The 27,990-nt window shown below is 40.9% G+C and overlaps 1 protein-coding gene across 4 annotated transcripts in view; it reads left to right on the top strand.

The window, feature by feature from the left end:
• znf423 (zinc finger protein 423) overlaps positions 1 to 27,990 on the top strand; it is a 192,964-nt gene that overhangs the window by 62,700 nt on the left and 102,274 nt on the right. For 3 of the 4 annotated variants that reach the window (XM_084733841.1, XM_084733840.1, XM_084733842.1), the window contains exons 4-15: positions 19,165 to 19,342; positions 20,668 to 20,792; positions 21,040 to 21,121; positions 21,294 to 21,369; positions 21,499 to 21,779; positions 21,871 to 22,154; positions 23,131 to 23,514; positions 23,735 to 23,916; positions 24,881 to 25,420; positions 25,611 to 25,761; positions 26,798 to 27,349; positions 27,664 to 27,848. In XM_084733841.1, the coding sequence (XP_084589967.1) occupies positions 19,165 to 19,342; positions 20,668 to 20,792; positions 21,040 to 21,121; positions 21,294 to 21,369; positions 21,499 to 21,779; positions 21,871 to 22,154; positions 23,131 to 23,514; positions 23,735 to 23,916; positions 24,881 to 25,420; positions 25,611 to 25,761; positions 26,798 to 27,349; positions 27,664 to 27,848 (3,020 nt within the window). The remainder of the gene's footprint in view (positions 1 to 19,164; positions 19,343 to 20,667; positions 20,793 to 21,039; positions 21,122 to 21,293; positions 21,370 to 21,498; positions 21,780 to 21,870; positions 22,155 to 23,130; positions 23,515 to 23,734; positions 23,917 to 24,880; positions 25,421 to 25,610; positions 25,762 to 26,797; positions 27,350 to 27,663; positions 27,849 to 27,990) is intronic. The other variant, XM_084733843.1, reaches the window with a different exon arrangement.

The raw sequence follows: 27,990 nt of genomic DNA, 5'->3' as shown, positions 1-27,990 counted from the left end.
TTTTTCTGAAAAAATTGCTCAAGTCAATTAGGCGTATATCAAAATAGTTGCAGATTATTTGATTTTTATTTTTAGTGGATAAATTAAACAATCTATTAATAATCAATTATTTGCTAAATTGTTGCAGCTCTGCTGTAAAGCTAAATATTTACAGTACGATGAAAACCTGAACACTGGTGAAGTGTAATTGTATCACCACCTCAACTGAATACACTGTATTGTGTATACTGTCCTATTTTCCAGTGAAGCAGACTTTTAAAATGTGATGTCTACAACTTACAGGTCAGGCTTTCTACAGATAGTATTATGAACCATTGTTAAAAGGACTGGCTTTTCAGGTGAGGAATTATGTGCTGTTACACACAAAAGATTTAAGACATACAACTCTTCATATGATGCTTCATGTTCTGTGTGGTCGTGTTCATGTGGTGAGTTGTGGTATGTCTGTTGTGTGTCAGGGGCATTGAATGATGTGTGTTGTATTATGTATCACTGTGCTGAGTCAAATTGTGGGAAGGCAACTTTGTGGAATAAAATTCTATTGAGCATCTGCCTTAAAGGGATAGTCTGGATTATTTGGTGTGGGGTTGTATGAGGTACTTATTAATTATGCCCCCACGTTGGAGAAGCAGAGAGGAGTTCTGGTGTAGGAAGCTAAGCACTGCACTGCTGGGAACACGGTCAGCGGCAACATGTATTAGCCAGCTAAAAAAAGCTCAACTGAAAAAAACAATATCAGTTTAAAGTGTACGCTGTATTTAGAATATTTTCACTGCTGTCAGACTGCCTTTTCCAAGGGACACATTATGGCTTATGTAATGTAGGTACATTATATAAGCCAGATATAGCTCTCTCCAAACCAACCAGACTGTATGAGCCAAAACACTAATTTTAATGTGAAAGTTTGTGTGATTGATTGACTTTGGTGAATCTGAACTAACCCTTTAAAACACCAAAACCACACAATAACACAAACAAACTAATCCATCGAAGCAGTGATTGATCAACAACTCCTGTGTTCTGGAAGGTAAAATGACTGATTTCACCCATGGAGTTTGGTTGGTTTGGAAAGAGTGATATTTGGCTCATATAACAATGGTTTCTTGTCAGAAAAGGCTGTCTGACGGCTTTAGGTGTCTGAAATAGGTTTTGCTGCTGACCCTATCCACAGCAGTACATTGCTTAGCTTCCTACACTGGTACTCCTCTCTGCCTCTCCAAAGTTGAGCTGTGCTGACTGCGATCTACTGTAGGTAATACACTGACTATTGATAAGTATCTCATACAATCTGACTTCAAGTAATCAAAACTATCCCATTAACCTTCCCTCTGGTTTTAACTCTTTTACTTCTAACTCTCTCTAGTCATATTTTAGAATAAAGTGAGACGGAGACATTGAGGAGAATGAAAGGAGGTCTGAACTCATCACTCTCATGACAGTATACCTATGACAGACTATAATTACAACCTTAGTGTCCTGTTGCTATCAGCTGAGACATCATGACATTCAGAGAATGGATTGTCTGTAAAGATCTGATACTGTGATAGACCATTTTCATGTCGACTTTGTTCTTCCTAGCCAGAATGCACAAACAGGGCCTAAGATGTCTAGGCTAAATATAATATAGCTGTTTGTAGTGTTACTAATTACACATGTGCTTTACCTGCATGTTTGTCTTGTTCTAAACTGGCTCTGAATGCACCTTTATGTCTCTGTAAACTTCAGTTTTTGACTGATTATATGGGTGTATTCCATCTAAAGGTAATTTCCTTCAAGAAAAAAGGCAAAAGTTAGGACACCAATTCACAATGTTTTGCTTACATCCTTCCTACATACTTACCTCCACATCCCACAGATTCAGTCTCTCCTGACAGACTAAATCAGTCTCAACTAAATCCATTCCAGTAGTATCATGTGTTTTTCTTCCTCTTTCCTGATGTAATAATAGCCCCCACCAGTCCTTAATTATTCATATTTTAGTAATACAATCCAAGTTAACGGTTCAAACATTAGTACATAATAAAACTCCCGAGGCTTCGCTTTTAATTTAATTCCTCCGTTTAAATTAATTTTGGGGCATGCTTGTGCTTTTAGCTTTCTCCTCCGCAGAGGGGAGGGGGTTGGGAAAGAGATAGAACAGAGATGGTGGGAAGGAGGGAGAGATGAAGGAATAAGGGCTTGCTCAGGGAGATGGATCTCCTTCAGGTGGAAGAACAGCTATACAGGTGTTTGTGCATGATGATAGCACCGAATGATAGAGGGAAGGACCTAGGCATTAAAAGGCAGTGGGATGGAAGGTGGTGAAATTTAATTCAATATACACATCTGATAACACTTCAGTACTGTTATTGTCACCATAGGCACTTGAGCAGTGGAGCAAAAGGAGCAGCTGCATGCCCTCTAATAGACTTGGAGCAGCAAATGTGTGCTTTTGCATCTCCACTTTTTCATCATAAAAATTAGCTCTTTTTAAACATTTGAGCTGCACCAAGGTAAACAAAAAAAAAAGTATTTTTCTCATTTTTTCTGACATTTTTAATATTATCAGAGGATTGTTGAGCTATTTCCAGCACCAAACATGGATTCAACAGACGTACAAGTACTTTCTTTGGTAATGGCCAAAAAGACTCCTCAAATACCATCATGCACACATGATAGATGGTGAATTAACCGTGTTATAAGTCACTGTTTAATTCAGCATATATCTGATTCACCAACCAGCAAGTAAGTTAGTGAGAAATCTTCATTTTTGAAAAAGTTCGGCTCTCATCCCCATGGTCTTCTCCCCCTAAAACAGCTCTGCTGCCCAGTGTAGGCAGGTAGAGTTGAGGCAAGAAAATCTAAAATATAAATTTTGTTTGGAAATACAGTTGCATACAGTTCATCTTTATGGATTATAAGAGTGCAAGGAGCTTTAGTGTAATTCAAACTGCTAAGGGGTGCTAGGGCTGCGCAGTTAATTGCAATATTACAGAAATTGGCCAAGTGCAGTATCCAAATTGCAGAACCAGAACGAAATCTCAATTTTTTCATTAAGGACAAATGTGTAATAAAATAGCATTGTAATGAGGTATTGAGGAGCTGCAGAGATGCACTGGTCTAAAATCATGTCTTTCACATGAAAGAAAACATGCTTGTTTGGTACAGACTCCAACAAATATCACATCATCATGATTTTATCCTGCCATACTAATCTTGCACCCCCACTTTTAACTAGAAGTATAGGCACCCATGAGTGTCAGACATGATAAAGAATGGTCAGTGCCCAAAGCATTATTGTGGTTTTGGTCATACAGTCTCTGACATGTAATCACTTTTTTTTAAAATAAATTGGAAATCCATATAGAGTCTGAATGTTTGTTGGTGGCCCGTTTAAACTTGAGCTACCAAAGGACAGCAGGTCACAAGCAGGTGGACACAGAGACAGATAGAGGTGGGGAAAGGAGGGTGGGACGAGGGAGGTGGTAGAAGGTTTAGAGAAGGAGTCTGGAAAAGGATGGAGGGATACATGCGTAGAGAGACAAATAAAGGGGGGGGGGAGAGAAAGAGATTAGCCGTGCTGATGCTAGGGGGTCTTCTCTAAAGGCATGAAAGCACAATGAACCACAGTCAGTCAAAGAGGCATTTCCATTTCTCTGCTCTCACCGCTCTATCAGACTGTTTGTGTCCTCTAACACCGATGTGTGTGTATGTGTGTGTGTGTGTGTGTGTGTGTGTCTATGTATGTGAGCAGCAGAGACACAAGTTCAGCCGTGTTCATGTGTTCTGACTTTGTGTTGTGTGTGTATGTGTGTGTGCGTATATTCAGCTGCATGTCCACAGCTATGCATGTGTGTGCGTGTGTGTGTTTGAAGTCAGTGTGGTGCTGTACAATAGTTTGGGTCCCAGAGCAATCCGCTTTTCTGCTGCGGAGACCAACCAGTCAGTGGTCTCCATTGATCTGCACCCCTCCACCACAGACACTCCCAGCCCTACTGTGTGCGTGTCTGTGTGTGTGTGTATCCCATTTTTTTGTATGAGCGCTCACATGCAAGTTTGGCCATGTTTTATATCATATGAGAGTTGTTAAGACTTCCCCCTTTCATGACCTTTACCTTTGCATCATTAGAAATGTTTGATTTTACTTAATGCATGTTATGAACTCATCTTTGCCAGTGTATATAACGTTTTTCCCAGTGTTTGTATTTCTTTTTTCTGTAGCTGTAACGGTGTGTATTTGTGTTTGTGTGCGTGTGTTTCTCTTTTTTTTGTTTTTTTTTTCCTGTTGGGCAGTCACAGTGGGAAGAAGAAAGTTGTGAGCTCTGTGTGTGTGTGTGGAAGGCAACAATTTCCCCTCATAACACTCCTTCATTCCACAGCCATGCTTGGGCTACCTATGCACACGCACACACGCACACACACACACACACACACACACACACACACACACACAGAGTCACACATGGCTCAGCTTGGCGGATGTAGGTTGTAATTACGGGACCCCCTGGCCTCTCTCTCTCTGTCTTTCTCCTTCTCTGCCCTGCCGTCCTTTCCCCCCTTTGATCTGTTTCATGTCACCAGCTCTCTCTCTCTCTGTCTCACACACACACATGCACACACACTTCTCTCTTTTTTTCTTACCAAATCCACCTTTTTTTCTGTCTGTGCGTCCCTCCCTGTGTGTGTCTGAGCGCTGCTCTTTGTTGCAACCAGTGTGTGGTCTCTAATTCACACAGGAGCCTCTTTTCTGGACGGTTTGTTTTGAAACCTTTCCTTCTCCTCCATCACATTGAACTTGATACTTAGGGATTATTCCCTTTCTAGCTGACCCTGTGTTGGCATATGTATGTTTCTTTCTCTATGTGCATTTTGAAAAGTAAAAGCTGGCAGCTATTTGTCTGTGTGAAGAAAAATCAGCTGTTTGTGGAGTGTGTGACAGTGACAAACGTTAAGCATTTAGCTGCTTCCTGTAAGACACATGCACATGTGCTTTTTTCCTCATGTGTGAGAGGGATATACACTAACCCAGAACAGTTATGTTAAAATGATAATACATTTAGGCTGGTTTAATCTACGGCTGCAACTAATGATTGTTTTCACAGTCAATTAATTAGTAGAGTATTTTCTCGGTTAATTGATTAAATAAGTTATTTGTTTTAAAATGTCAGAAAATTGTGAAAAACGTTGTCCAGTATTTTCCAAAGCTCAAGAGAAAAGTCCTCAAATGTCTTGTTTTGTTCCCAACCCAAAGATCTTCAGTTTACTGTCCTAGAGGGATTAAGAAGTAAAGAAATCACACTTAAGAAGCTGAAATCAGAGAATTTAGACTTAATTTCTTAGAAAACTACTCAACCCAATCAATTAATTATTAAAATTGTTTAATAATCAATGAATAAATGATTAATCAATTAACTGATTAATCCTTGCAGCCCTACTTTAATTACAATAGCAAACAATAGCATACTCTGCATCATGCTTTGCTTTTTTCCTTGATTTGTTTATTTTCTTTCCTTTTTGGCTTTGTGTTCCCCTTTCCCTCCTTTTCTTTCTCTCACTGTCTCCTTCACCTCTTTGCCTTTTCCCTCCTTTTTCGTCCCTCAGTCTCTTTTTCTGTCCTTGACCCTCAGCTGGTAATATTGCCTTTCTCAGGGGAGCAGAAGGTTTAACACATGAGTAATTATATACAGCACATGCACTCTGTCCAGTTGGCAGGAAAGTGAGGAGTGACTGTATATACCTGTATTTCTCTATGTGTGTAATTACCTATTATATTATTAAATATTGTTATTACACCATCCAGGACATATCTTGCCTGTCTACAACAGCATATACAGTTATAAAGACCTCAGTCAGGAATTAGTAAGGCTTAGGGCTGGGCAATATATGGATATTATTTGGATACCGTGAAATGAGCCTAGCTATTGTCTTAGATTTTGGATATTGTTATGTAGTGATGTGACATAAGTGTTGGGTTTTCCTCGTTTTAATGTCTGCATTATAGTAAAGTCATATTTTTCTGAACTGCTGTTCTATCTGTTCTATTATTTGCCTTTATCCACTTAGTCAATATATCCACATTACTGATGATAATTTGTCAAAATCTTATTTTGTTCATATTTTGTTAAAGCACCAGTAGTCATCCATATAATATTTTTGTAATATCGACATTGTGGTATTTGGTAAAAAATATTGTGATATTTGATTTTACTAGCCATAACCGAACATTATTTTAGAGAAAATGTGTGTGTTGAGATCTATATTGTATATCATGGAATCACTCAAAAATATTGTTTTATTATTATTTTATTATTTATAATCTATATCACCAAACCAGAGTTATTGCTTAGATCTAATTATTTTTTATAATGTGGCCAATATTAGCTTCCAGTGAGAAGTGGTCACGGTCCTGAAATGACTCACATGCGCAAACAATAAAAATAAAAGATGCCACATGCAGCCCACTGTTGTATGAAAGTAAACATGGAGGCCACTGAGGACAGCATTTACAGTGTCATTTATAAGGTGATGTGCAGTGGAGGCCAGCTAATTTGTAAGCAGATGATAGTGAGGAGGAGGACATTCAAATTTTTAATCATGGCATTTTGTGGAGCTAGCTACTGTCTCTACAGAGGTGTGTGTGGATGCAGAGTCAGAGCCAGGAGTGGTGGGATTATGATGTGAATGGCTTCACAGAAACAGATTTCATTCAAAATTTCAGAATGTCAAGAGCCACTTTTAACCACGTGTCAGCTCCTCTTCAAAAGACTTGTGGCAAGAAAAAAAAAATCAGACCTCTTTCTGATATGAAAGTTGCCCAAATTATAATTGAAAATCAGGTTCCATATGATTTGTGATGAGTCACATATGAGCACAAAAAATCAGATTTTGGCCCTTTGCTGCCTATGAGTGTAATTAAATACCATCAGATGAAATTGACAGGAAAGCCGGCACTGACTAATCTTGGTGCAAGAGGGAATGTTAAAAAGCCTCAATGCAGTTGAGCTTTTTGTTAGACTTTTTTCAAATTGATTCACAGTGTTTGACAGCTAAATTTGCATTTTGCTAGATTATCTTGACAATAAAGTGCGTAATTAATGTGGCTGGTATTCATAAACACTGAAGTACAATAGACAAGCCTCTAGATTCAAGTCAAAATTGAGGGCAAAATCATAAAAAGCTTTCTAGCCTAATCACCTCTGTCACACACACAAACACACATAAACAGTTTGCTACAGCAAATGTCTGTACAGTTTGCTGTTTTTGTGAATTGAAAACAAGCAATTGAAAATAAGCGTGAGAGGAAATTTAATTTTTCAGTCAATCTGAATGCACCTCCATGTTTTTTCTTCCTTCTTTAGGTTGAGTTTCCATTTATTCGTGCTTGCATGTGTTTGTGTATGTTTATGCATATTACTTTCTGGATGGATATTTTGCGTGTGTCTATCCCAGTGTGCATTCTCTCTCTCCATCTCTCTTGCCGTCTGTGCCTCTAATCCCTGAGTGTGTCACTAATGGCAGGTCCAGGTGTTCTGCTCTGCTCTGCTCCTCCCCTGGGGACTCCTCTTCAGTGTGTGTGCATACATGTGTGTGCGTGCATGCACGTATTCCTCTCATGGGGGGTTTAGGAGCTGTGAGAAGGGGGCTGTCCAGGATCCCGTCCTCCAGAAGGGAAGGGAGGGAAAGGGAGCAGTGGGTAGGAGGTACCCGCCTCACACAGCTTGCTCTTGGGCTTCCCCTGGGCACAGGACCCCCCTCTACCATTTTCCCGCGGGACTTCAGAAGCCTCATTGCCTCTCTGTGTCTCTCTCTCCCTGCATTTTTGCTCTTACTTTCTGTCTTTCCACAAATCCATCTCTTGGCAGCTAGTTTACCTGCAAAGCTTCAGTTATTTTGCTCGAGACAAAGAGGATTTGCAAGATGGTTAAAAAACAGTTTGTGTGCGTTTTTGGTGTATTTGCACTCTATATACAAAATGTGTTTGTTTGTTTACTGGCGTGTATGTGTGTAACAGTGTGTTTGTGTTCTGAACAGCGAGCTCCAGCTGCCTACATCACTTATTTATAGGTCCCACATACGCGTAGGTGAACGTAGGAGGACTTGTTTGTGTGTGAGTAATATTGTTGATACATCCCCAGATCAATCACATCCATTTTTTGTGTATACCATTTGTTTAAAATAATGAATGCACGCATAAACCTATGACTTAAACTCTAATTATCCATCATTATTCACAAGGTAGTACTAATAATGCTTTTACAATATAACTCAGCTGTTGTTATTCTTAAGTGTATTTGTATTGTAGTAAACGTATGTTTTATTACAGTTCTGTGGGTATTTCCTTAAACATCCAAGGGTCTCCTTATGTGCATGAGTGTGTGCGTTTATGAGCAAGTGTGTGTGCATGAAGGTATGAGAAATGAATTAAGTGTGTGTGACTCAGGTGAATGTGTTTCTAGGTTAGTGAGCGGTCTGTCAGTCCACCAAACCTCATTCTTATAAATAGATGATATAGCCGCCGGCATGCACACAATGGGACCACACCACACCACTGTGTGTGCGTGTTTTTGTGTGTGTGCGTCTTCATGCAAGCACATGTGTATGCGCGGTGTACTGTATGTGTGTGTTGGCATGGTGTTGTTGTTTATCTAACACTCAGCCTGACAGCTGGTTCTCATTTCTGAGCGAACAAACAGCAGACAAGATGGACAGAGAACGCGATGGAGGAGGAGGGAGACATGAGGAACTTCCTACACAGGGAATAGAACCACTAACCCTCATGCTTAGTGCCTTGCTCTGTGTTTGTGTGGAGGTAAAGAAGAGACGGAATGAATAGAATCAGATGTGAAATCAGGGCACAGTGAGATAAAAGGGTTGTTGAGAAAGAGTTTGAAAAGAGAGAGGATGAGGAAAAAGAGGGAAATGTGGTAAGAGGAAGCAGATGCCAGCCCTCCTCTGCCACATGGTGTATGTTTGTGTGTGAGGGAGACAGACTGTGTTGTTGTATGTATGTGTCTGATCATGTTCTCTGGCTCTTTCTGTGTCTGCAGAAGCATCCTGTAGTAGACTTTACTGGTAAATATCAGAAAGACTTAGAGTTGCAGCAGTTACTCAGTTAGTTAATTAGTTGATTGGAAGAACAAACAAGTTTGATAAGCAGTTAATCGTTCCAGTTATTTTTCAAACAAAAAATGTCAAACATGTTCAGCTTCCAGCCTCTTCTTCTTTGTTGCTTTTCTTTACCATTTATGACAGCAAGTAAAAAGTCTTTGTATGAAAGCTGTAAGCTGTATGAAGTTGACAATTGACAAGTTTTTTGGCATTTTATAGACAAAATTATTAATTTGATTAAATGTGAAAATAATCAGCAGATTAAATAATGATGAAAATAATTATTAGTTGTACCCCTATTAAAACTGGGGTTGGCAATTCTAGATGTTTATGAGATGGAATGCTGTTGAATGTTGACATCTTAGGCAGGAAGCTTGGTCTCAGTCACCTGCTTTAGGTACTCTTTCTGGCTCTGACTGGTTGTTTTTATTCAGCTGCAGTGGATTCTTGCAAATGCCATTAGATGAACTAGAAGGAGCCAGAATCTGATTTTCACGTACAAAGGTGCGTAAGATTTAGTGGCATCTAGAGTTTAAATAGCAGAATGCAACCAAGTTGCCTGCCAAGCAAAAGGCCCCATAAAGAACCAGTGTTTAGTTTGTCTGTCCTGGGCTACTGTAGAAACATGAGAGTGCAACATGGTGGACTCTGCAGAAGTGGATGCGCAGTCTATGTAGATTAAAACAGCTCATTGTAAGGTAACAAAAACACAACAAATCTTATTTTCAAGCGATTAGACACTAAAAAAAACATTTATGATTATTTTTCATTTCTAACAATTGATCCTCCACCAAGGCAGCCAAGGTGCTATGGCATTCATCACAAACTGCAACACCCCTGTTTCACCTTCTGCTGGCGACTTAAGTTGTTCTCCATGTCTCTCATCATTTTCTGTCATCCCTTTTCGTTTTTGGCCTTAAAAATACCTTTAAAAATACTAACATTGCCAGAGATACTTAGGTTTGTGTGATTAGCAGTGACTAATCATGGCCTTGGTATCACAGCGGTGTGCAGTACTGCCTCAGACATTTGTTTTCATCTGAAAAATGAACCCCCAGTAACGCATGCATAAAATGCTTTTACATCTATTGAAGGCTGGCTTAACAGCTTCACAGTCTGACCAGTCAACTGACAGCATTTTATTTCTTCTACACAACTATGCAAGACAGCTGGAAGCCTCAGATACTATAAAGAACTAGTACGTCTTGAGTCAGAATGAACCACCTTCATTCTGTAACCTGCATGGACCTTGTCTTGAGCTGTTAAGCTGTTGTGTGTATGTTGGAGTGTGTTATGCAGTGTTTGATGTTAGACAGTATATTACTGTATCCTGTGTGGTGGTGACAAACTTGTCATCTGCCAGCTCACTGTCCACCCACCCCCATCCTTAGCCCCCTGCCCCTAACCTTCTGCCCTCAAACACACTCGCACACACACACAAACACACACTGCCCATATGGAGCAGTTGGCGCCCAAAAGCGTCCAAAGCAGCCGGACCCATTCCCAGGGCAGAAGGTGAGGGTCCCCACAGCCTGCTTACTGTGTGTGTGAATGCATGTGTTGTGTGTGTGTGTGTGTGTGTCCATCCAGTCCTCGAGGGCTCAAGCCCCGGACAGGCTGGCATATCGTCCTTTCTAGCTGTCCTCACTGTGGCACTTATGTGTGTGAGTGTGTGTGTGTGTATGTGTGTGTGTATGTTTTTCCCGACAGACTGCATCCCTTGTGAGCTACAAGGACAGCAGCAGAGGACCGTAGGTCCTCCGAGCACAGGCCAGGGCTGCAGCTATGTGCATATGTGTACTGCTGCACCCAGTTAACATCGAATCTTTTTGTGGATGCATTTTGCAGACTTGTGCATGTGTGTAGACTATGTTGTTACCATCTCATGAAATCAAATTTGCTAACAAAAACACAGACTATCACTTGACTCTCTGTCGAACTGGGTGAAAAAAGTCTCACTGTATTCTCTGTATGAGAATGAATTCTTGTTCCCATTTTTACCTCAGTCTACACAACAGGTAGTTTCAGTAAAACAATCTGACTGGTCAAATAAACCATCTTACTCTGCAATTGTCATAATGCATGGCAACCAGTAAACTGTGCTTAGCTTATCAGTTGCCATGCCAACTCATATGGTAATCACTGAGCTAGGTAGGGATCTTTCTGGCATTTTCTTGTCAAGCCATCCCATTTGTGGTATTTTGAAATATCTTGCAGCACAGTTGTAAAGCCACAGAGTGGATCATTACTTGGTCTATGGTTACATATTTTTTGATACCTCAGACATTGCATCAGAAGGAAATGGTAAGCAGTTTTTGAAATTGTCTCATTGAACAGGATGGCCTGTACTTAGTTGCAGCCTCACCTCTTAACAAGCAATAAAAACAAATCAACCAATTTATGTGGGAAATATAACTTTAAGTCCAGGCTGTTGCCCATCTAAATCATTTGCAGCATGAATCCAAAAGGATGCAGCTGCTATTATTTTTAACCTGCAGGATGTTCTTTACAAAAACAAAGATGGAGCGGGAGATACGATGACAAATCAGTGTGCGGTGTGGTTTTCTATCAAACTTAATTCAGTATTGGATAGTGAATTTTACTCTTAATTGTATTTGTATGTGTTTCTGTGTGTGAGAGAGAAGAAATAAGAGTGAGTGTGTGCTGGGCTGCCCAGAGTGAGCCAAGGGTGGAAGTTGTTTTTCTGCCCCCTATGGTGAGTCTGGGGCTATGTGTGTGTATGTGTGTGTGTGTGTGCACGCCTGGGGCAGCCTGGGGCCATCGGAGGGGGCCTGGGGAGCCATGGAAGGAGGGATGAAGTGAGAGAGGGATGGAGGGGTAGGAGGTCAGCAGGGGTCTCGCTGGGAAAGGTGCAGGTCTGGGCCAATGGCCAAACAGAAAGGTGGAAAGGAGAGTTAGATTGGTCGGATAGGGGGGAGAGAGCAGGAAGAGGAGGAGGAGGAGAGAGAGAGGCCAATGGGAGGATTAAAATATGAGCAGGTAGACAGCTAAAGCCAAGGTGAACACTTTCATTTAACTTGGGACAATAGCTGCAGTTACATGGATTACAGATTCCAACTGAACTTAAATAAAGTGATCTGATAGGTGAGCGCTTACATGCCTCAAATCATTAAATCATGTAATCAGAATCTTTTTTTTTACAGGTGCAAACTGGTTCTGCCACTGACATGATAGCAATTAATTAATAAATTCTCATAAATTCAGCATACATCATCAAAGAAACAACTAATTGAGCACAATTTCAACCTCTAATAGGCAGTTTATCATCTAGAGCCTCTCACAGACTCAGCTGGGTGAAAATGATCATGTCAACAACAGACAAACTGTTTGTTTTTGTGGAAGATCTTAAATGGTGTTGTCAAGTTATACAATGGCTGATAAGGCAGAGGTACCTGTAAAATAATTGATTTTTAAATGGAATCTGGCTTGTCCTGTCCCGTGTGGAGCCAGCTGTGCCATGTGTCCTCAAAGAGTATTGGAAAATTATACATGTTTATAGTTTGTAAAACATGACATCTTGCAATTCAGCAAATTCTTGTAAATTTGGCTTATACCCATTTGACAAAGTTAATTATTTAGATATTAAAGATAAAGTTAAATTTTTTATGCGTGCTTTGCCAGATAGAGCCTTGTACCAAGTGACAATATCAGTTTGGTGAAAAGTGGTCCTGGTAGCAAAAGGCAGACCAATTATAAATGTTGATATTTTACTTTTGTGCTGTTGATTTACGCCCAATTGATATGTATAAATTGATTAGTCAATGGTCTGTCTCCCTTGTTCCTCCTGTTCCTCCTTGTTCATGTCACTTGCTGTTATCCCCTCCATGTGCAGAAAGAATATATATATTCCAACAAGAAATGATAAGAATAAACGTTTACATGTTTTTTAGGTAATACTATTTTCCTATTAAGTGGATTATCAAAGGTATAAACCACCCCTCTCAACCCAATTGTAAATTCCTTCCGATGAGGCCGGATTGAGCCAGTCTTTTCTGATAGAAGGGGTTACTTGAGGCCTTTTTATTCATATTGGTCTATTATTTCGAGTAGTAGTGGAATATTAGAGTTCATGCAAATGCAGCTATTGTCAAGTTTCCTTGACATAGTTACATATGTTTACATTGAGCTGTTGAAATTCGGGCTAAGAGGGCTACATTCTTAGTGTAAAATTAAAAAGAGGAAATTCCATGCTTAATTTGAATTAAAGTTATGATGAAAGGTATGGTAAAACCTCTGATAATTCCTTTGATATGAAAATATCAAACATTCAACCCAAACCCTGTTTTTGGTTCAAAGACTTGTTTCTTTTGGCATGTATATCATTTAATGAAATTTGTTTTATTATTTTTCTTCCAGTTAAATGCATGTTTAACTTAGCAGATCACTGTGTGTATTCTTCATTTATAATGTTAATGTGAGTTTTTCTGAATGTAACTGTAGGTTGTAGGCAGTTTTCAGCACTTGTAGTAGCAGCGCTGGGAGCTGAAACCTTTTTGCTGCTACCAGCTGAGCTCCTTTGATTCAAACATCAAAGCGGTAGAAAAGAGAGAAAGCACGACATACATGGATTATATTTCCATTTCAGGCGTTTAGCAGACGCTGTTATCCAGAGCGAACTAATTGAACTAATGTTCTTGAGTGCTGGTTTCATGTCAGCCCATCGAGTTGTTAATTTCAACAGATTGTCAGTGTACAACCTCATGACAAAAGCAGGCAGAAATGTGGAATTACTATGCAATATTTCAGATGACTACTACTGGCTAATTTTATTCTAAAATACTGTAGTGGTTGATAGCTAATAATCATTACTTCTGAATATCATAATAGTCAATAAAGTTTCTTTTAATAAGAGTTCCATCTCATAAACTCTGCTGCTTTGATGTATTTTCCCTCTGCGTGACAGTCATGACAAAGTTAGTGAGTTTAGATAGGGGGGAAGTAGACGGGGGAGGCAGAAACATAAAGAGAGATTGATCAGCATGTGTGTCTCTTCATTAGAGTGTTTCACCAAGGCTGTGTCCTCCACACGTTGCCACACTGTCTGGCCTATTAGAGAGACACGCGGGGAGTGTGTGTGTTGTTTGCATGTGGGTGTTTGTGTGCGTCTGTCGTTTCAGGTAGACTCAGGCGGTCCGTTTAGTTCTTTTCTGCTCTTTTCCATTTTTTTTATTACCGACCCCCGGGTTCCCCTCTCCTCTTGTCCTCTGCTATCCACCGTTTTTCCTCTCCTCCTCTTTTTTTCTTGTCTCCCCTTTCATACCGCCATCTCTTCCCTCTCCTCTGGAGTTCAGAGTCTGTCCATCTGGAACGTCTCCCCCCCTCTCTCCCTCGGTCCCGTCCAGGCCGAGACACAGGGGTGAAGGCCAACACCAGTAGGGGAGAGACTGTCGGAGAGACGGAGGGACGGAGGGAGAGATGTCAGCGCTATAATGAGTAACAACATGAAAGCTGACGGAGGGAGGGAGCGAGGGAGGGAGGTAGTGGAAGAGAGATGAAGACAGAAGAGTAGAGGGACTGCTGGGGACAGAGGGAGGGATGAAGGATAGAGGGAATGGATGGGAAAGGAGAGGACTGCAGAGTGAGAGATAAAGCGGGAGCGGAGCTGCTGGGGCCCTGTGGTCCTCCACTCCGCTCCTCTCGTTCGTTTTCATTCGCCAGAGAAGAACAGAAAGGAGGAGGAGGAGACGGGGGTAGGAACAGCGTGTGTCGGCGTCCGCCTGCTCCTGCCTGTTTTCTCTTTTTTTCCAACTACTTTTTCTCCCTCTTTTTTCTCTCCAATCCCCCTCCCTCAACCATCCATCCTCCTCATCTTCTCTCGAGGATTCTTCTCTAATTTAACTTTTCATTGAAATTTTCTTCGCTCCCCCCTCCCCATCCTCCAGTTTCTCCCAGTTTGCCATTCGGCCTTGTCTTGCCAGGTCCCCTCGCGGCCGACTGACAAAGGCGCCGTTAAAAAGCCGTGTGATCCTCCATTTTAGCGCCAGCCACGCTAGTCAGAGGATTAGGGCTCTTTAATGACGCTAATCTCTCCTCCCCTTCTTTCTCAACACCCCTCCATCCCCCCTCAAAAAGTGATTTCTCCCTCTTGCTCTGACTGAATCTCTCTCTTGTTCAATCTCCCTGTCTGTCTTCCTCCCACTTTCCCACCCCACAAACTTTACCATCTAACTGACTCATACTGGCATATAATGGTCCACGTGTCCACTTTGACTCTTTTTTTCGGGTGTTCTTTTACTTCCTCTTTTTCTGTACTTTGCTTTTTCTAACATGTCTTTGAGATTCAGTTCTTTTTTGGGTTGAGTATTTCTTTGTGTCTGGTGTTTGACTATACACTGTCTCCTTCTTGTTATTGTTAAATGAGTCCTGTTTGACGCAACCAAGAGAATGAGATAAAAGGTGAGAGTGAACATGAGTTGGAGACAGTATCACTAATCTTTCTGAGGTTACACTAAAAGACTTGCGCCCTGTTGAGTGGGCAGCAGGAGCTGTCTGGATTGGCATTTTATAAAAGACACACTGCATCTTATCTTAGATGGTACATTCATTTATTCTGTTGATGTCACTGACATGGAAAGGAATAAAACTGTCTGTTCTGCCTTGGAGTCACCCATGGATATGACACGTGTGTCGTCAGGTGGATGGCTTAATAGCACAAAAAAACTATACGTACAACCACTGTAGGAGCTATTCTCTTTTTAAAAATGTTTTTCAAATGAATTCAGCATTCATACTTGATCTGCTCTGTATTCTGTGTGGCTTTATGTACACGGTCAAATGACTGATGTTTTAATTTTTCATAATGATGTGCTCATTCAAACTGTGTCAGCAGTAGTTGTGGATCAGGGGACAATGTATGGTGATTTAAACTGATTACTTTACATTCATCACTTCTGCAAAATCTTTAAAAAAACAGCAATCCCTTCAAATAATTTTATTATCGAATAGTATGTCAATTATTGTTGCAGTTTGACATTTTAACGGCATTTTTTTGACACAAGATATTTTGTCATGTCACTTGAGGAAAAGCTCAATTGTAAATAATAAAATGAATGATGGCCAAATCCCATTTCACGTTTCCTTCCTAAATGATAAATAGTTATTCAGAATTGTTGACAATTAACCTTCCATTGATTGATTTGAGATCAGTGAGTAATTGTTTTAGCACTATGCCACTATAATGATGGACATTTTAAATCATTGCATGGATGGTAACTTGCTTAATTAAGAGCTCAGGGTGTGTGGTTATTATAACTTGAGCTTTGACATTAAGTTTACATGTATAGAAGTGAATGCTGGGTGGAATTAAATGTTCACATTGTCATTATCTGTCTCACACGATACTGACTGGGGTTTTTGAAACTTAAGAAAAGTGTCGTCCAAGCTTTAGTTGTTTCTGATTGGTCTGAAGAGGGACAGCCTCATGCTGGGCAGATCACATGTTAATGTTTTATTTGTTTCAAAGTAATAATTGCATCAGGTGCAAACATGAACACCACCTTAAAAAGACAGTTCACCCCCAGATGTTTTTATTCTAACCTGTACTGCTGTCTAGATAGTTTTGACATGAGTTGCTGAGTTTTGGAGACATCATCTGTAGAGATATCTGCCCTCTTTCCAAAATAACTTGGTGGGACTTGCCAAATAACACCATTTGGAAACCTATAGAGAACGAGACTCCATAGACTTTTTCATGAGGAGTTTCATGTAGGATGTAAGGATTTTCTTTTTACCAAACTACACCCTGCCTCTGCAGATGGAAGCGTGCATCTACTCATGGATGAGAAGATACAGCTTAGCTGAGAAGGACGCCATTAATGTAAACATCCCATGCTGTCACAAATACAAGCCTCTCGTCTGTTCATACCTGCACACTTTGTCTGCGATGTGATATGGTTGGTGGGTGCTGATTTTTTGAAATGTATGTTTTTGGTATCGCAAGCCAAATTCCATCTCGCTCCATTATATTCGAGAGCAGACAGACATCTGTACAGGCATCATCCCCAAAACTCGGCCAAACAATCTAGATTGAAAAATGACTCTACAGGTAAGAGGAAAAATATGTATTTGTTTGATTTTGGAGTGAACTTTCCTTTTAACAAATTAATCCATTTAATACATAGTGATGTATCAGTACGGTGTATTAAATGGACCACTGAACAGCAGTATTTTACACTGTTCATCTAATTGTATGGGTGCTTAAAGTATTCTGCGAAAATAAACTGAGAATCTGAAATTAGTGACAAGATATCATCCACATTTTTCTGAATTTGTCAAAAGTAAACTTATTCCCCCATATTTTCCTGCGCCCCCCCCCCCCCATTTTTATCTTCCTCTCAAATCTTCTCACTGTCACTGTCTCTCATTTTTCATTTTTCCTGATTGATGTTTCTTCTGTGCACTCATTGCAGTCACCGTGTGCTCAAGGATGACATATTGTTTGTTTCTCTCATTCCACCCTGTCAATACACCTCTTCATCCTCCTTCCTTTCCTCCTTCACACTCAATTTTACTCACTCACTCACTCACTCACTCACTCACTCACTCACTCACTCACTCACTCACTCACTCACGCCCTCCCTCCCTCTCCTCTCCTCGCCTTGTTGTTCGACTTCATGTTGATATCTCTATTCCTTATATTTTCTTAAGCCTTTTTTATTTTCCATCTTGCTTCCAGTCAAATTTATAAGTCATGCTTTTACAATTTTTTTTAACCCAGACCCCCCTGCAGAGTTCTATTTGCTCATCGCAGTGCCTACATTTTCTTGTCGATCGATTCATCACAAGAATCTGTTTTCCACCCCCTCTCTGCAAGGCGCAATACACAGTAGACCAGACACACACACACACACACACACACAGAAGACACACAAGATTGTGGTAGGAGTTGGTTGAGGTGTGTGCTTTGGAGAGGTTTCTAAAATTATCAGGAGAAGCCTCTCTTGTGCACATGTGTTGGCCCTCATGTGTCTGCGTGTTTACATTACAGAAATGTTGGCCTTATGATGAATACTGGCTCAAATCACATCCGACTTTTTCTGCTCTCTCTGTCCCATCACTCTAGTTTCCTTATTTTCTCTCTTTGATTTGTTGTTGGCCTAGTTGATATAGCTATCAGATAAAAGCAAAGAAAACAGCCTCCCCTCTCTCTTCATCTGCTCTCTCATTTACATTTTTCAGGCAAATGCTAAATAGCCGTACTGTGCTGCTTCACAGAGCGCACAAAGAAGAACAGAACAATATCAAGCATTATTCAGCCCCCTCTTTTGTCGCCTCGAATCCATTCTGAAGTGTCTATTAAAGGAGTCGTGGCCTTTTTGTCGCCTCTGTGCCAGACTACACAGGAGGGGAAAAAAGAGGGAGAGAGGAAAAGAGGAAAAGAGCAATGCATAATCTCCTATGTATGACAGATAAAGGGAGTGAATATCGCCATCTTTCCGCTCTGCTCTCCACATCTCCTAATCGCTTTTCCGACGTTTCAATCTGCCAAGGCCCTAATGAAAATATGATGAGGCGGATCTATGGTCCTCGGGGACGGATGGAGGGATGGGAGGGGAGGGGAGGTGAGGGGAGGGATGGAACGAGGGATGGCTGCAGAGGGAGGATGAAGGGAGAGAAAATACACTCTGTCCTTATTTCTGGGCTCCGTCGGGGATACATAGTTCTTGGAGCTTTCTATTTAGATGTTGCTGCTGCTGGAGTGTGTCTCTCTCTTCTTTTTCATTCTCTCTCTTTATCTCTGCCATCCTCATTTTCCTTCTATGCGTGTGTGTGTATGTAACCAGGATAAATGTGTTTATTTTTTTGTTTATATCCTCTTTTTCTCATTTGAACTCCCACTGGCTGCCTCTCCCGCCTTCTGCCTTCCAAGAAAGATGTAACTTCTTCTTAATCATTCTAATGCTCCCAGTTTTACCCCCACTTTTTTCTGTCTCTGCTTGCGTGTCTATTTTTTTTTTTTTTCGAAAATCCTGCAGCTGTGTACAAAATCTGTATTTGTGTTTTCTTGCTGCATATGATTTTTGTTTAATTTCCTATGTCTGTTTCCTTCTCTGTCAGATGGTGAGGATGACCCTGCGGGGCTGTCCTGGGTGCCTTCCTCGCCCTCCAGTAAAGATGTGGCATCGCCCTCGCAGATGCCCGATGGCTGCTGCGACCTCGGCATGGCCACTGGCGGCGAGGAGGAAGGAGGCGCTGGTCTGCCGTACCCCTGCCAGTTCTGTGACAAGTCTTTCAGGTATAAATCTCACATGCTTGGTTTCCTCAATGTGCTGCAAGTGTCATCTGGGTGAACTGATTGCAGACAATAAGACTAATGTCATATATGGCTGTTTGGTTGCATCCTCATGTCCCTCTCATGAATATCAATGTTTACATGAATAAACAGTATTCTCAATATTACCATGGTAACATGGACCACTAAGGCAAACAGCTAAGGGAATGAGGTGAATACATTTCTCACTAACCTCCCAAGGGACTAACTCAAGACCCACTTTAAGAACAGCTGTCATATACACTATAAAGTCATCATCAGAATTCTTTGTATTACTCATTTTACATGGCTGTCCTCTCTATTCTTCTGTTTTCTTTCATATTGCTGAAGAGATGTAAAACTAGTTTAAATTTCAACTCACCTTTGAAATGAAATGTGACCAGGTCACTGTCATCAAGATTTTATTAGTAATGTGCTTACTACTTAATTAAATATATTTTGGTATGGATGTTTTATTTTGTTAAAGTAGTTTGTATTATTTGATGTGGGATTGTATGCAGTACAGTAGGTGGTGGTCAGCAGCACCACAGTTTGGAGAAGCAGCTGGAGTACCAGCATGGAAGCTGAGCAATAAACAGCTGTAGACAGGGTCAGCAGCAAATGTATTTTATATCATCTTTTATATCATTTTGTATCATTTGCTGTATAGAATATTTTCACCACCTAACCTTAGTGGCAGGCAGCTTTTTCTGATGGGGAATTGAAGCTATGTGGTCAAAAATAACTCTCTCCGAACCTTTAACCTCTTGAACCTTGCAGAACATGGGATGTGTAGGACTACCGCTGCCTGGATCATTTAGTTTGTTTGGGTTATTGTTTGACTTAGGTGTTTTCAAAGGTTAGTTCAGATTAACTTAAGTTGCACAGTAACACAAACAAACTAACCAATCAAGATAGTGTTAGACCAGCAACTCCAGTAAGGTAAAATTATTCCGAAATTATATTAAGCCTTTCAGAGTCTGGTAGCTTTGGAGAGTGCAGTGCTTTCGCTTACATAATGGCAGTTTCCTATTGGAATAGGCTACACCTAAGTAAAATGGACACTTAAACTTATATACATGTACTTACATTCTATATGATTTTTTTAAGTGGCAAAAAAAAACACATGACAAGAAGAAAGAACAGAATAGAAAGTACCTCATCTAACCCTGCTTCAAATAATCCAAACTATCCTTTTAAAAACTATCCCCTTAAAAATGTCATTGAAATAAAAAGTTATAGTTTTTTTTTTATGAGTCTTTGTGAATGACCTGACTGTTCATAATCTAGCTCCTCTTTGTCCTTCTCAGCCGTCTGAGCTACCTGAAGCGCCATGAGCAGATCCACAGTGACAAGCTGCCTTTCAAGTGTACCTTCTGCAGCCGTCTGTTTAAACACAAGAGGAGCAGAGATCGCCATGTCAAACTCCACACAGGTAGATAATAAAATAAGTCCTGAATTTTCTTCCAGGCCTGCTAAACATACTTTGGCTTATTAAGACCCGATGAGTAGCAGATCCACGATATTTTAATACACCTTTTTTTGTTATTCAAGAAGGAAAACACCTGAATGAGATTTAAGGATTTTCCCTTGACAGTGGCAACATGCTCAGTGTGTCAGTGGCAACGTGTTCTGGCTGTCAGTGTTTTGAGGTCTACAATTTAATCTGTTAATTGATACAGGAGATAAGAAGTACAGTTGTCAGGAGTGTGAAGCTGCATTCTCCCGCTCTGATCACCTGAAGATCCATTTGAAGACACACAGGTAATGGCTTCTGATCCTGAAATGAAATCTGTACTTGATTTAAATGATGTTCTGTTTTCACTCATGACTCCAGTCTTTAACTTCACTTTAGATCTTTGCTTTCTTTGCTTGTGATTCATAATTGATTTTTTCTGATTCATGACAGTTCTTTTATTTTAATTCACACCTCCAGCTCCAGCAAACCGTTTAAGTGCAGTGTGTGTAAGCGTGGCTTCTCCTCCACCTCATCACTGCAGAGCCACATGCAGGTAAACAGTTGATATATTTTGACTTTAAATGAGGACAACCTAGCTTATTGTTATCATATAAAAACCTTTTGAAAGAACATTTAATAACATAGGCTTCTTTAAATCTTGACTGCTATCTGACTCTGGCAGGCTCACCGCAAGAACCGTGAGCACCTTGCACTGAGGAGTGAGCGGGATGGGGGAAAGAAGGGAGCAGGAGGAGATGGTGACCTGGAGCAGGACCTGTATATGTGTGATTACTGCGAGGAGACGTTCAGCCAGACGGATGAGCTCGAGAAACACGTCCTGACCAGACACCCCCAACTGTCTGACCGAGCGGACTTGCAATGCATCCACTGTCCTGAGATCTTTTTAGACGAGGCTTCTCTCCTCACGCATATTGAAACACAGCATGCCAACCGCAAACACAAGTACTGCAGAGCTTTGCTTCTTAAAGTTTTCAAACCACTGATTTTTTTTCCTGTGGAATGGATCTTCACTGTTCTTTTTCTGGTCCCCCAGATGTCCTGTCTGCTCAGAACAGTTCCCATCAGTGGAGGATGTCTACTGCCACCTAGACAGCCACCGTCAGCCTGACTCCTCCAACCACAGCGCTGCCAGTCCTGACCCTGCACTGGGCAGTGTGGCTTCAATGAGCTCAGCCACTCCAGACTCTAGTGCCAGCCTGGAGAGAGGTTCCACGCCTGACTCTACACTTAAGCCCAGCCAGGGCATCGAACGAGGCCGCAGAAGAGTTACCGACACTGTGGAGGAGATTGGGATAAGCCTGGGTCATCAAGGTGGAGGTATGGTACAATAGTCACTTCTCTACAGAGTAGCCAGTTCACATGGTTTCTGCCAGTCCTTAAAAAAAATTTAAAAGTTTAAAAGCCAATCATCTAAATTTTAAGGATTTAAAATGTCCTAAATATAATTTTGACAAGTCTTTAAAATTCAATTGGATTTTCTAGTTAGTTACTTTTATGAAGTTGAATTTACTTCAGTCTTGCTTTTAAATGTGTTTTGAGGAAAAATTGTGTTGATCAAAATGAAATGAATGCGGAACCAAAAACCTATAATGCAAACTATGCAGCTCAAATAAAATTTACTGGAATTTACTGGATGTGGTGTGTGGAGTAAGGTGGCATCAGCTCTTATCAGAAGAATAGCTAGTTCTAGTAGTAATAAGTTAAAATTGTTTCACTTGAACATTACTTTAATTTAATGTGGTTACGTGCAAGTCCAGCGAGATCTGGCTCAAGAACAACACTTTTAGTGCATCTTTGAAGCCTTTTGAAAATAAAGAATTTGAAGCCTGCTGCTCACATTAGGAAATTTGGGTCAGAAAACTATAAAGTAGCTGTAAAAGCTTCCAGGAAATGCCTGTCATCACCCGGTATAGTTCCATATTCACATCAGGAGCATCACCAGTATCTTGCCCCAAAGTGACCCATGCAGCCCTGGTAAGCGATCTCTGGACAGTGTTTGGATCTATGTGAACATATATAAAAGCAGTGAAGACAAAGGTGAACCATTTCAAACCATGTTCCCTGATTCTGACATTGCTAAAACCTTGGTACTTTTTTGGCCAGAAACAGTTCTTAAATTGCATTCACAATGAATGCAATTAAAAAGATGTTAAACAGTCTTAATTAAATTTGTTGAAACTTCCAGAAACCCTGGTTACATCACTTAATTTGCTAGCCAACACTTACTTTAAAAGGTTAGACTACCTACCTCTGAATATTTTTAATGTAGCTGTTTATCTGTCTATCCGTACAGGTGGAGGAGGGAACTGTGCTAAAGTAACATACTCTTGCCCTTACTGCTCGAAGAGAGACTTTCACAGTCTGGCGGTGTTGGAGATCCATTTGAAGACCATCCATGCAGATAAGCCGCAGCAGAGCCATACATGTCATCTCTGCCTTGACACTTTGCCAACGCTTTACAACCTCAACGAACATGTGCGCAAAGCTCACCGTGGCAGTGGAGGAACCATAGGCACAGCAGCCACAGCATCTTTTCCCCTGCTGCAGTTCACTAATGTTACAGCATTCCACTGTAACTACTGCCCAGATATGTTTGGAGACATCAATTCTCTGCAGGAACACATCAGAGTGTCGCACTGCCTGCCTGGTGGCATTGTGGCGGGATCCACCACATTAGGTGTGTTGTTGAAGAAAGCTACTCTTCCTAAACAATGGAAGATAATTTGAATATATGTGTTTTGTTTCCAGACTGAGAAAGGCTATGACATGGTTTCATTAATATAAGTGGCTATTGAGCAGAAACTGTGCTATATAATATCCTATTATGTAAATTACCCTAGAGTATCATAACACCATTTAAGGGAATTTTACAATGTTACTTAATATCTCAATCCTAGAAGGGAACCATGCCTTCTTCTGCAACCAGTGCTCCATGGGATTCTTGACGGAGTCTTCGTTGACAGAGCACATTCAGCAGACGCACTGCACCTCCGCTGTAGGGGGTGGAGCTGCGTCTGGAGGAGCGGTGGCCAAACTGGAGTCTCCTGTACTGCAGGCTGCATCGCAGTCATTCATGGAGGTGAGAATTAGTGAGAAGAATTACTTGTGAACAGAGCTCATAAGAATTAGATGTATCTCGCCTGTCTTTGCACATGTCAAAGCTATTACTAATCAGTGGTTAATCAGTGATTAGCAATAAAGTATTTAATTAGGTGGTTTCCTGTACTTTGTCATGAGCCCAGTGGAGTGTTGAATGAAGCATATTCCTCATATAAAGTCAAGATCCTTGAAAATTTTACTATATTAAATTAATCAATGTGTACTTAATGCTTATACTACTAGGGCTTTAAAAGAAACTTGGCTTTCTAATTTTTTTTCACTGTCCTAGTGTTAATCATCAGTTTATAGAGTGCTGCAGGAATTAATATACATATTTGTACCTCTGATTCCCTCTTCTCAAAGTCATTTTTTGATTGGCTTTTTGGTTACATGTCTGACATAAGGTCTGGTTAACACATGCTTAATTAAAGAGTGACATAAAATAAGTCAGTAAATACTCCAGTTGTGAATTCTGAAACGTGTCTTACTAACACAAGTTAGTTAGCAGTGGTGAGACTGAAGTCATGTGACCGTGGTGTAGTTTGTTTACAGCCAACAAGAAGAAGATTATCTTGCTGAAAAAATTTGTGCAAGTATCAGAAACGTCTGTTTGCCACAGATCTTATTTTCTACAATATTCCATTCCATTCCAATATTCCATTGGCTCTTTGTGGAGGAAACCAGGCCGGCTCTGAGTTGGCCTACAAAAATGCACGATTCCTGCTGCACTCTATTATATCTGAACTTGCAAAGTTAAGGTGATGACTTAAGTTTATGACGTATGCTTGTGTCTCTCTCTCTCTGTCTCTTTCTCTCTCTCTCTGTGCCTTTCTCTTCCTCTCAATTTACCATCTTCTCTTTGACTCTCCAAGAACTAAGTAATATAAAGTTTTTGTCAAAGTATAATAATCTTAAAAAAGTAAAGAGTTATTGTCCGTGTACAGGTTTACTCCTGCCCTTACTGCACCAATTCTCCTATCTTCGGCTCACTCCTCAAGCTCACTAAGCACATCAAGGAGAACCACAAGAACATCCCGTTGGCTAACAACAAACGGCAGGCGAAAGTTGCAGACTTAAGCCCCGCCTCCTCTGATGTAGAGATTTCCTCCCCGAAACGCCACAGACTGGGAGGGGACTCCACCCCCTCCATGGGGAGCAACGGGGACTACCCGTGCAACCAGTGTGACCTGCGATTTGCCAGCTTTGAGGGTTTCCAGACCCACCTAAAGTCCCACCTGGAGATGCTGCTGAGGCGCCAGTCCTGCCCACAGTGCAACAAAGAGGACTTTGAATCCCAGGAGGCATTGCTTCAACACCTGACTGTACACTACACCACCACGTCGACCCAGTATGTGTGTGAGAGCTGTGATAAGCAGTTCTCCTCAGTAGATGACCTGCAGAAACACCTGCTGGACATGCACACGTTTGTCCTGTACCACTGCACTCTCTGCCAGGAGGTGTTTGACTCCAAAGTCTCCATACAGGTGATTCAGACTGCCTCCTTCATCTGTGTGTCACTTACTTTTCTTTTTGATTTTTACATAGAATACTCACATCAGTGCATGAATAAGAAAATGTGTGTTCTATATGCTTTGTAAAATTAATAAATTAGTGAAACAACCATAGAAATGAACCATTTTGGATTGCTTCTCCCTTCCACCTTCTGCCATTCAGGTGCATTTGGCAGTGAAGCATAGCAATGAGAAGAAGCTGTTTCGCTGCACAGCCTGTGCCTGGGACTTCAGGAAGGAGACAGATCTTCAGCTCCATGTTAAGCATAACCACCTTGGCCAGAGGTCAGGCCTCCCAGGAGGGCTTGGAGCAGGTACAGCACACCTTTCCTGGGAACATGGGAAGTTTGTTTCATTTGGTCTGTATCAAATGAAAAAAATGATACCTTGTTGCTAACTGATTGATTGGACAGTTTGGCCAGTCACATCCTGCATCGTCATCTGCAAATCAAATTTTTGTGACTGGCAGAGATTTATCCATCACTTCAATGCTTCTGATGTGTATATTGATGCTCTTTTGTGTCACAAAGAGCTCACTAAGGAATAATTGATTTTAAGTATTATTAGTGTTATTAGACTGCAGATTGACTACATGTTCTGATTGCTATGGGATCTCTGTCACATACTTTTTAATGGACTTAATGAGCTGACAAAAAAGCAGCGTTAGATGCAAGCACAGAAATTTTAACAGCCCCTTGACCCGCTAACCAGGGAAAATACCTGTGCTGATGCAAACTTTTTATGATGATTATTAAGTAATTGACATAAATATACAAAATCTGTACATGACTTATATGTGTTCCCTTCCTGAACAGATTTCTTGATCAGCAGATGGATTCATGTAATTTGTGTAGTTTAGCTTTTAAAATGGTCCTAAAATCACATATTACATTCTGTGGCTGTCATATAATCATGTGGTTGGATTTGGCATTTGCTGTTTTGCAGACTACAAACGAACTGTACCGAACTGTTCACTTTGAACTGGACCAAATCAAACCTTTTCAAGCAGTTTTGCTCCGAATGTTTTGTATTAGGGATTGATATTCACAACAAAACGCACTAACCGTGCAAACTCAACAGGGTCCATTTTAAATGGATTAGGTAAAGGCACCCTAAGTTTCAATAGAAACGTAGAACTGACCGTATAGAATAATAATGATCATAGTGTTGATGGTAAAAGAGAATAAAACACAGGCAAGCAAAAGTCAACATTTATAAAGAAAACCAACCAAAAGACAAAAAACTGCAGACAACATGATGATGTGGAGTTGGCTCATCTTACTGGACAGCTGTCTTTTAGGGTAAATTGAGATTGAATCTGCATATCTCAATCTGACCTCTGTGTCACAGGACTCAAGCCTCGGAAGTGCATCTTCTGTGGAGAGACGTTTGGAACAGAGGTGGAGCTGCAGTGCCACATCACCACACACAGCAAGAAGTTCACGTGTCGCTTCTGTGGCAAAGCTTTCCATGCCATCTCACTGCTAGAGAGACACCTAAGGGAGAAGCACTGCGTCTTTGATGGTGGCAACATCACCGGCAATGGAGGTGGCACGGGGAGCAGTGGGAGTCAGAATGGGACGCCCAATGGCCTGGCGCAGTCCTCCAAGCGAGGAGGAGGAGGAAGTGGTGGCAATGGAGGCGCAGCAGGCTTAGAAAGAGCAACGGTGGTGGCTGCTGAACAAGCTGACCTGCAGAACATGTTGCTGAAGAGCGGAGGAGGAGCTGGCCAGGGAGGAGATGCAGCCAACAGCCACGAGGCAAGCGCGGGTGAGGAGGAGCTGGACAATTCAGAGCCCATGTATGCCTGTGATATCTGCGGAGCGGCCTACACCATGGAGTCTCTTCTGCAGAATCACCGGCTGCGTGATCACAACATCCGACCGGGAGAAGATGATGCTGGTGAGATTTGCTTTCACTCAGCTTTTTTAAAGATTTTTATGTACTTTTTATTTACGGTTTACTCTTTTTTTATTACAGTATATAAAAAAGTATAATACTTATTTTCCTATTTTGAAATCAGTGCCTAATCATAATTGGATTTTAGTTAAGTCCTATAAAATTTGGGTATAATTATTAAACTTTAAATAAGAAAATACGCAATGTATACATTTAAACATAAGTAAAGAGCTGTATTGAATAAAAAAAAAACAAAAAAAACAGTCTCTATAATGTTCTGTAAAAGAAGTGATGAGAAAAGTAATTTTATGTACCAGGTTCTCGAAAGAAGAAGGCAGACTTCATCAAGGGGAACCACAAGTGCAATGTGTGCTCCAGAACATTCTTCTCTGAGAACGGGCTTCGTGAGCACGCTCAGACGCATCGCGGCCCTGCCAAACACTACATGTGTCCAATATGTGGCGAGCGTTTCCCCTCTCTGCTAACCCTCACTGAACACAAGGTACTGTTATATTTTCTTCCCTCCAGCCTGAATATGTGTATGTACACATGGCTTTTGAGGCGTCTGTGTTTCAGCATGTCATTTGGAGGTTTATATGTAGGGAACAAATCCAGTCAGTGGGTACCCTCACAGGTATAACAAC

The sequence above is a fragment of the Lutjanus erythropterus genome, chromosome 13, assembly GCF_056507025.1.
Source record: "Lutjanus erythropterus isolate fLutEry1 chromosome 13, fLutEry1.hap2, whole genome shotgun sequence".
Taxonomy (NCBI): Eukaryota; Metazoa; Chordata; class Actinopteri; order Lutjaniformes; family Lutjanidae; genus Lutjanus; species Lutjanus erythropterus.
The sequence above is the reverse complement of the archived record's forward strand: the minus strand, read 5'-3'. Positions and strand labels throughout refer to the sequence as shown.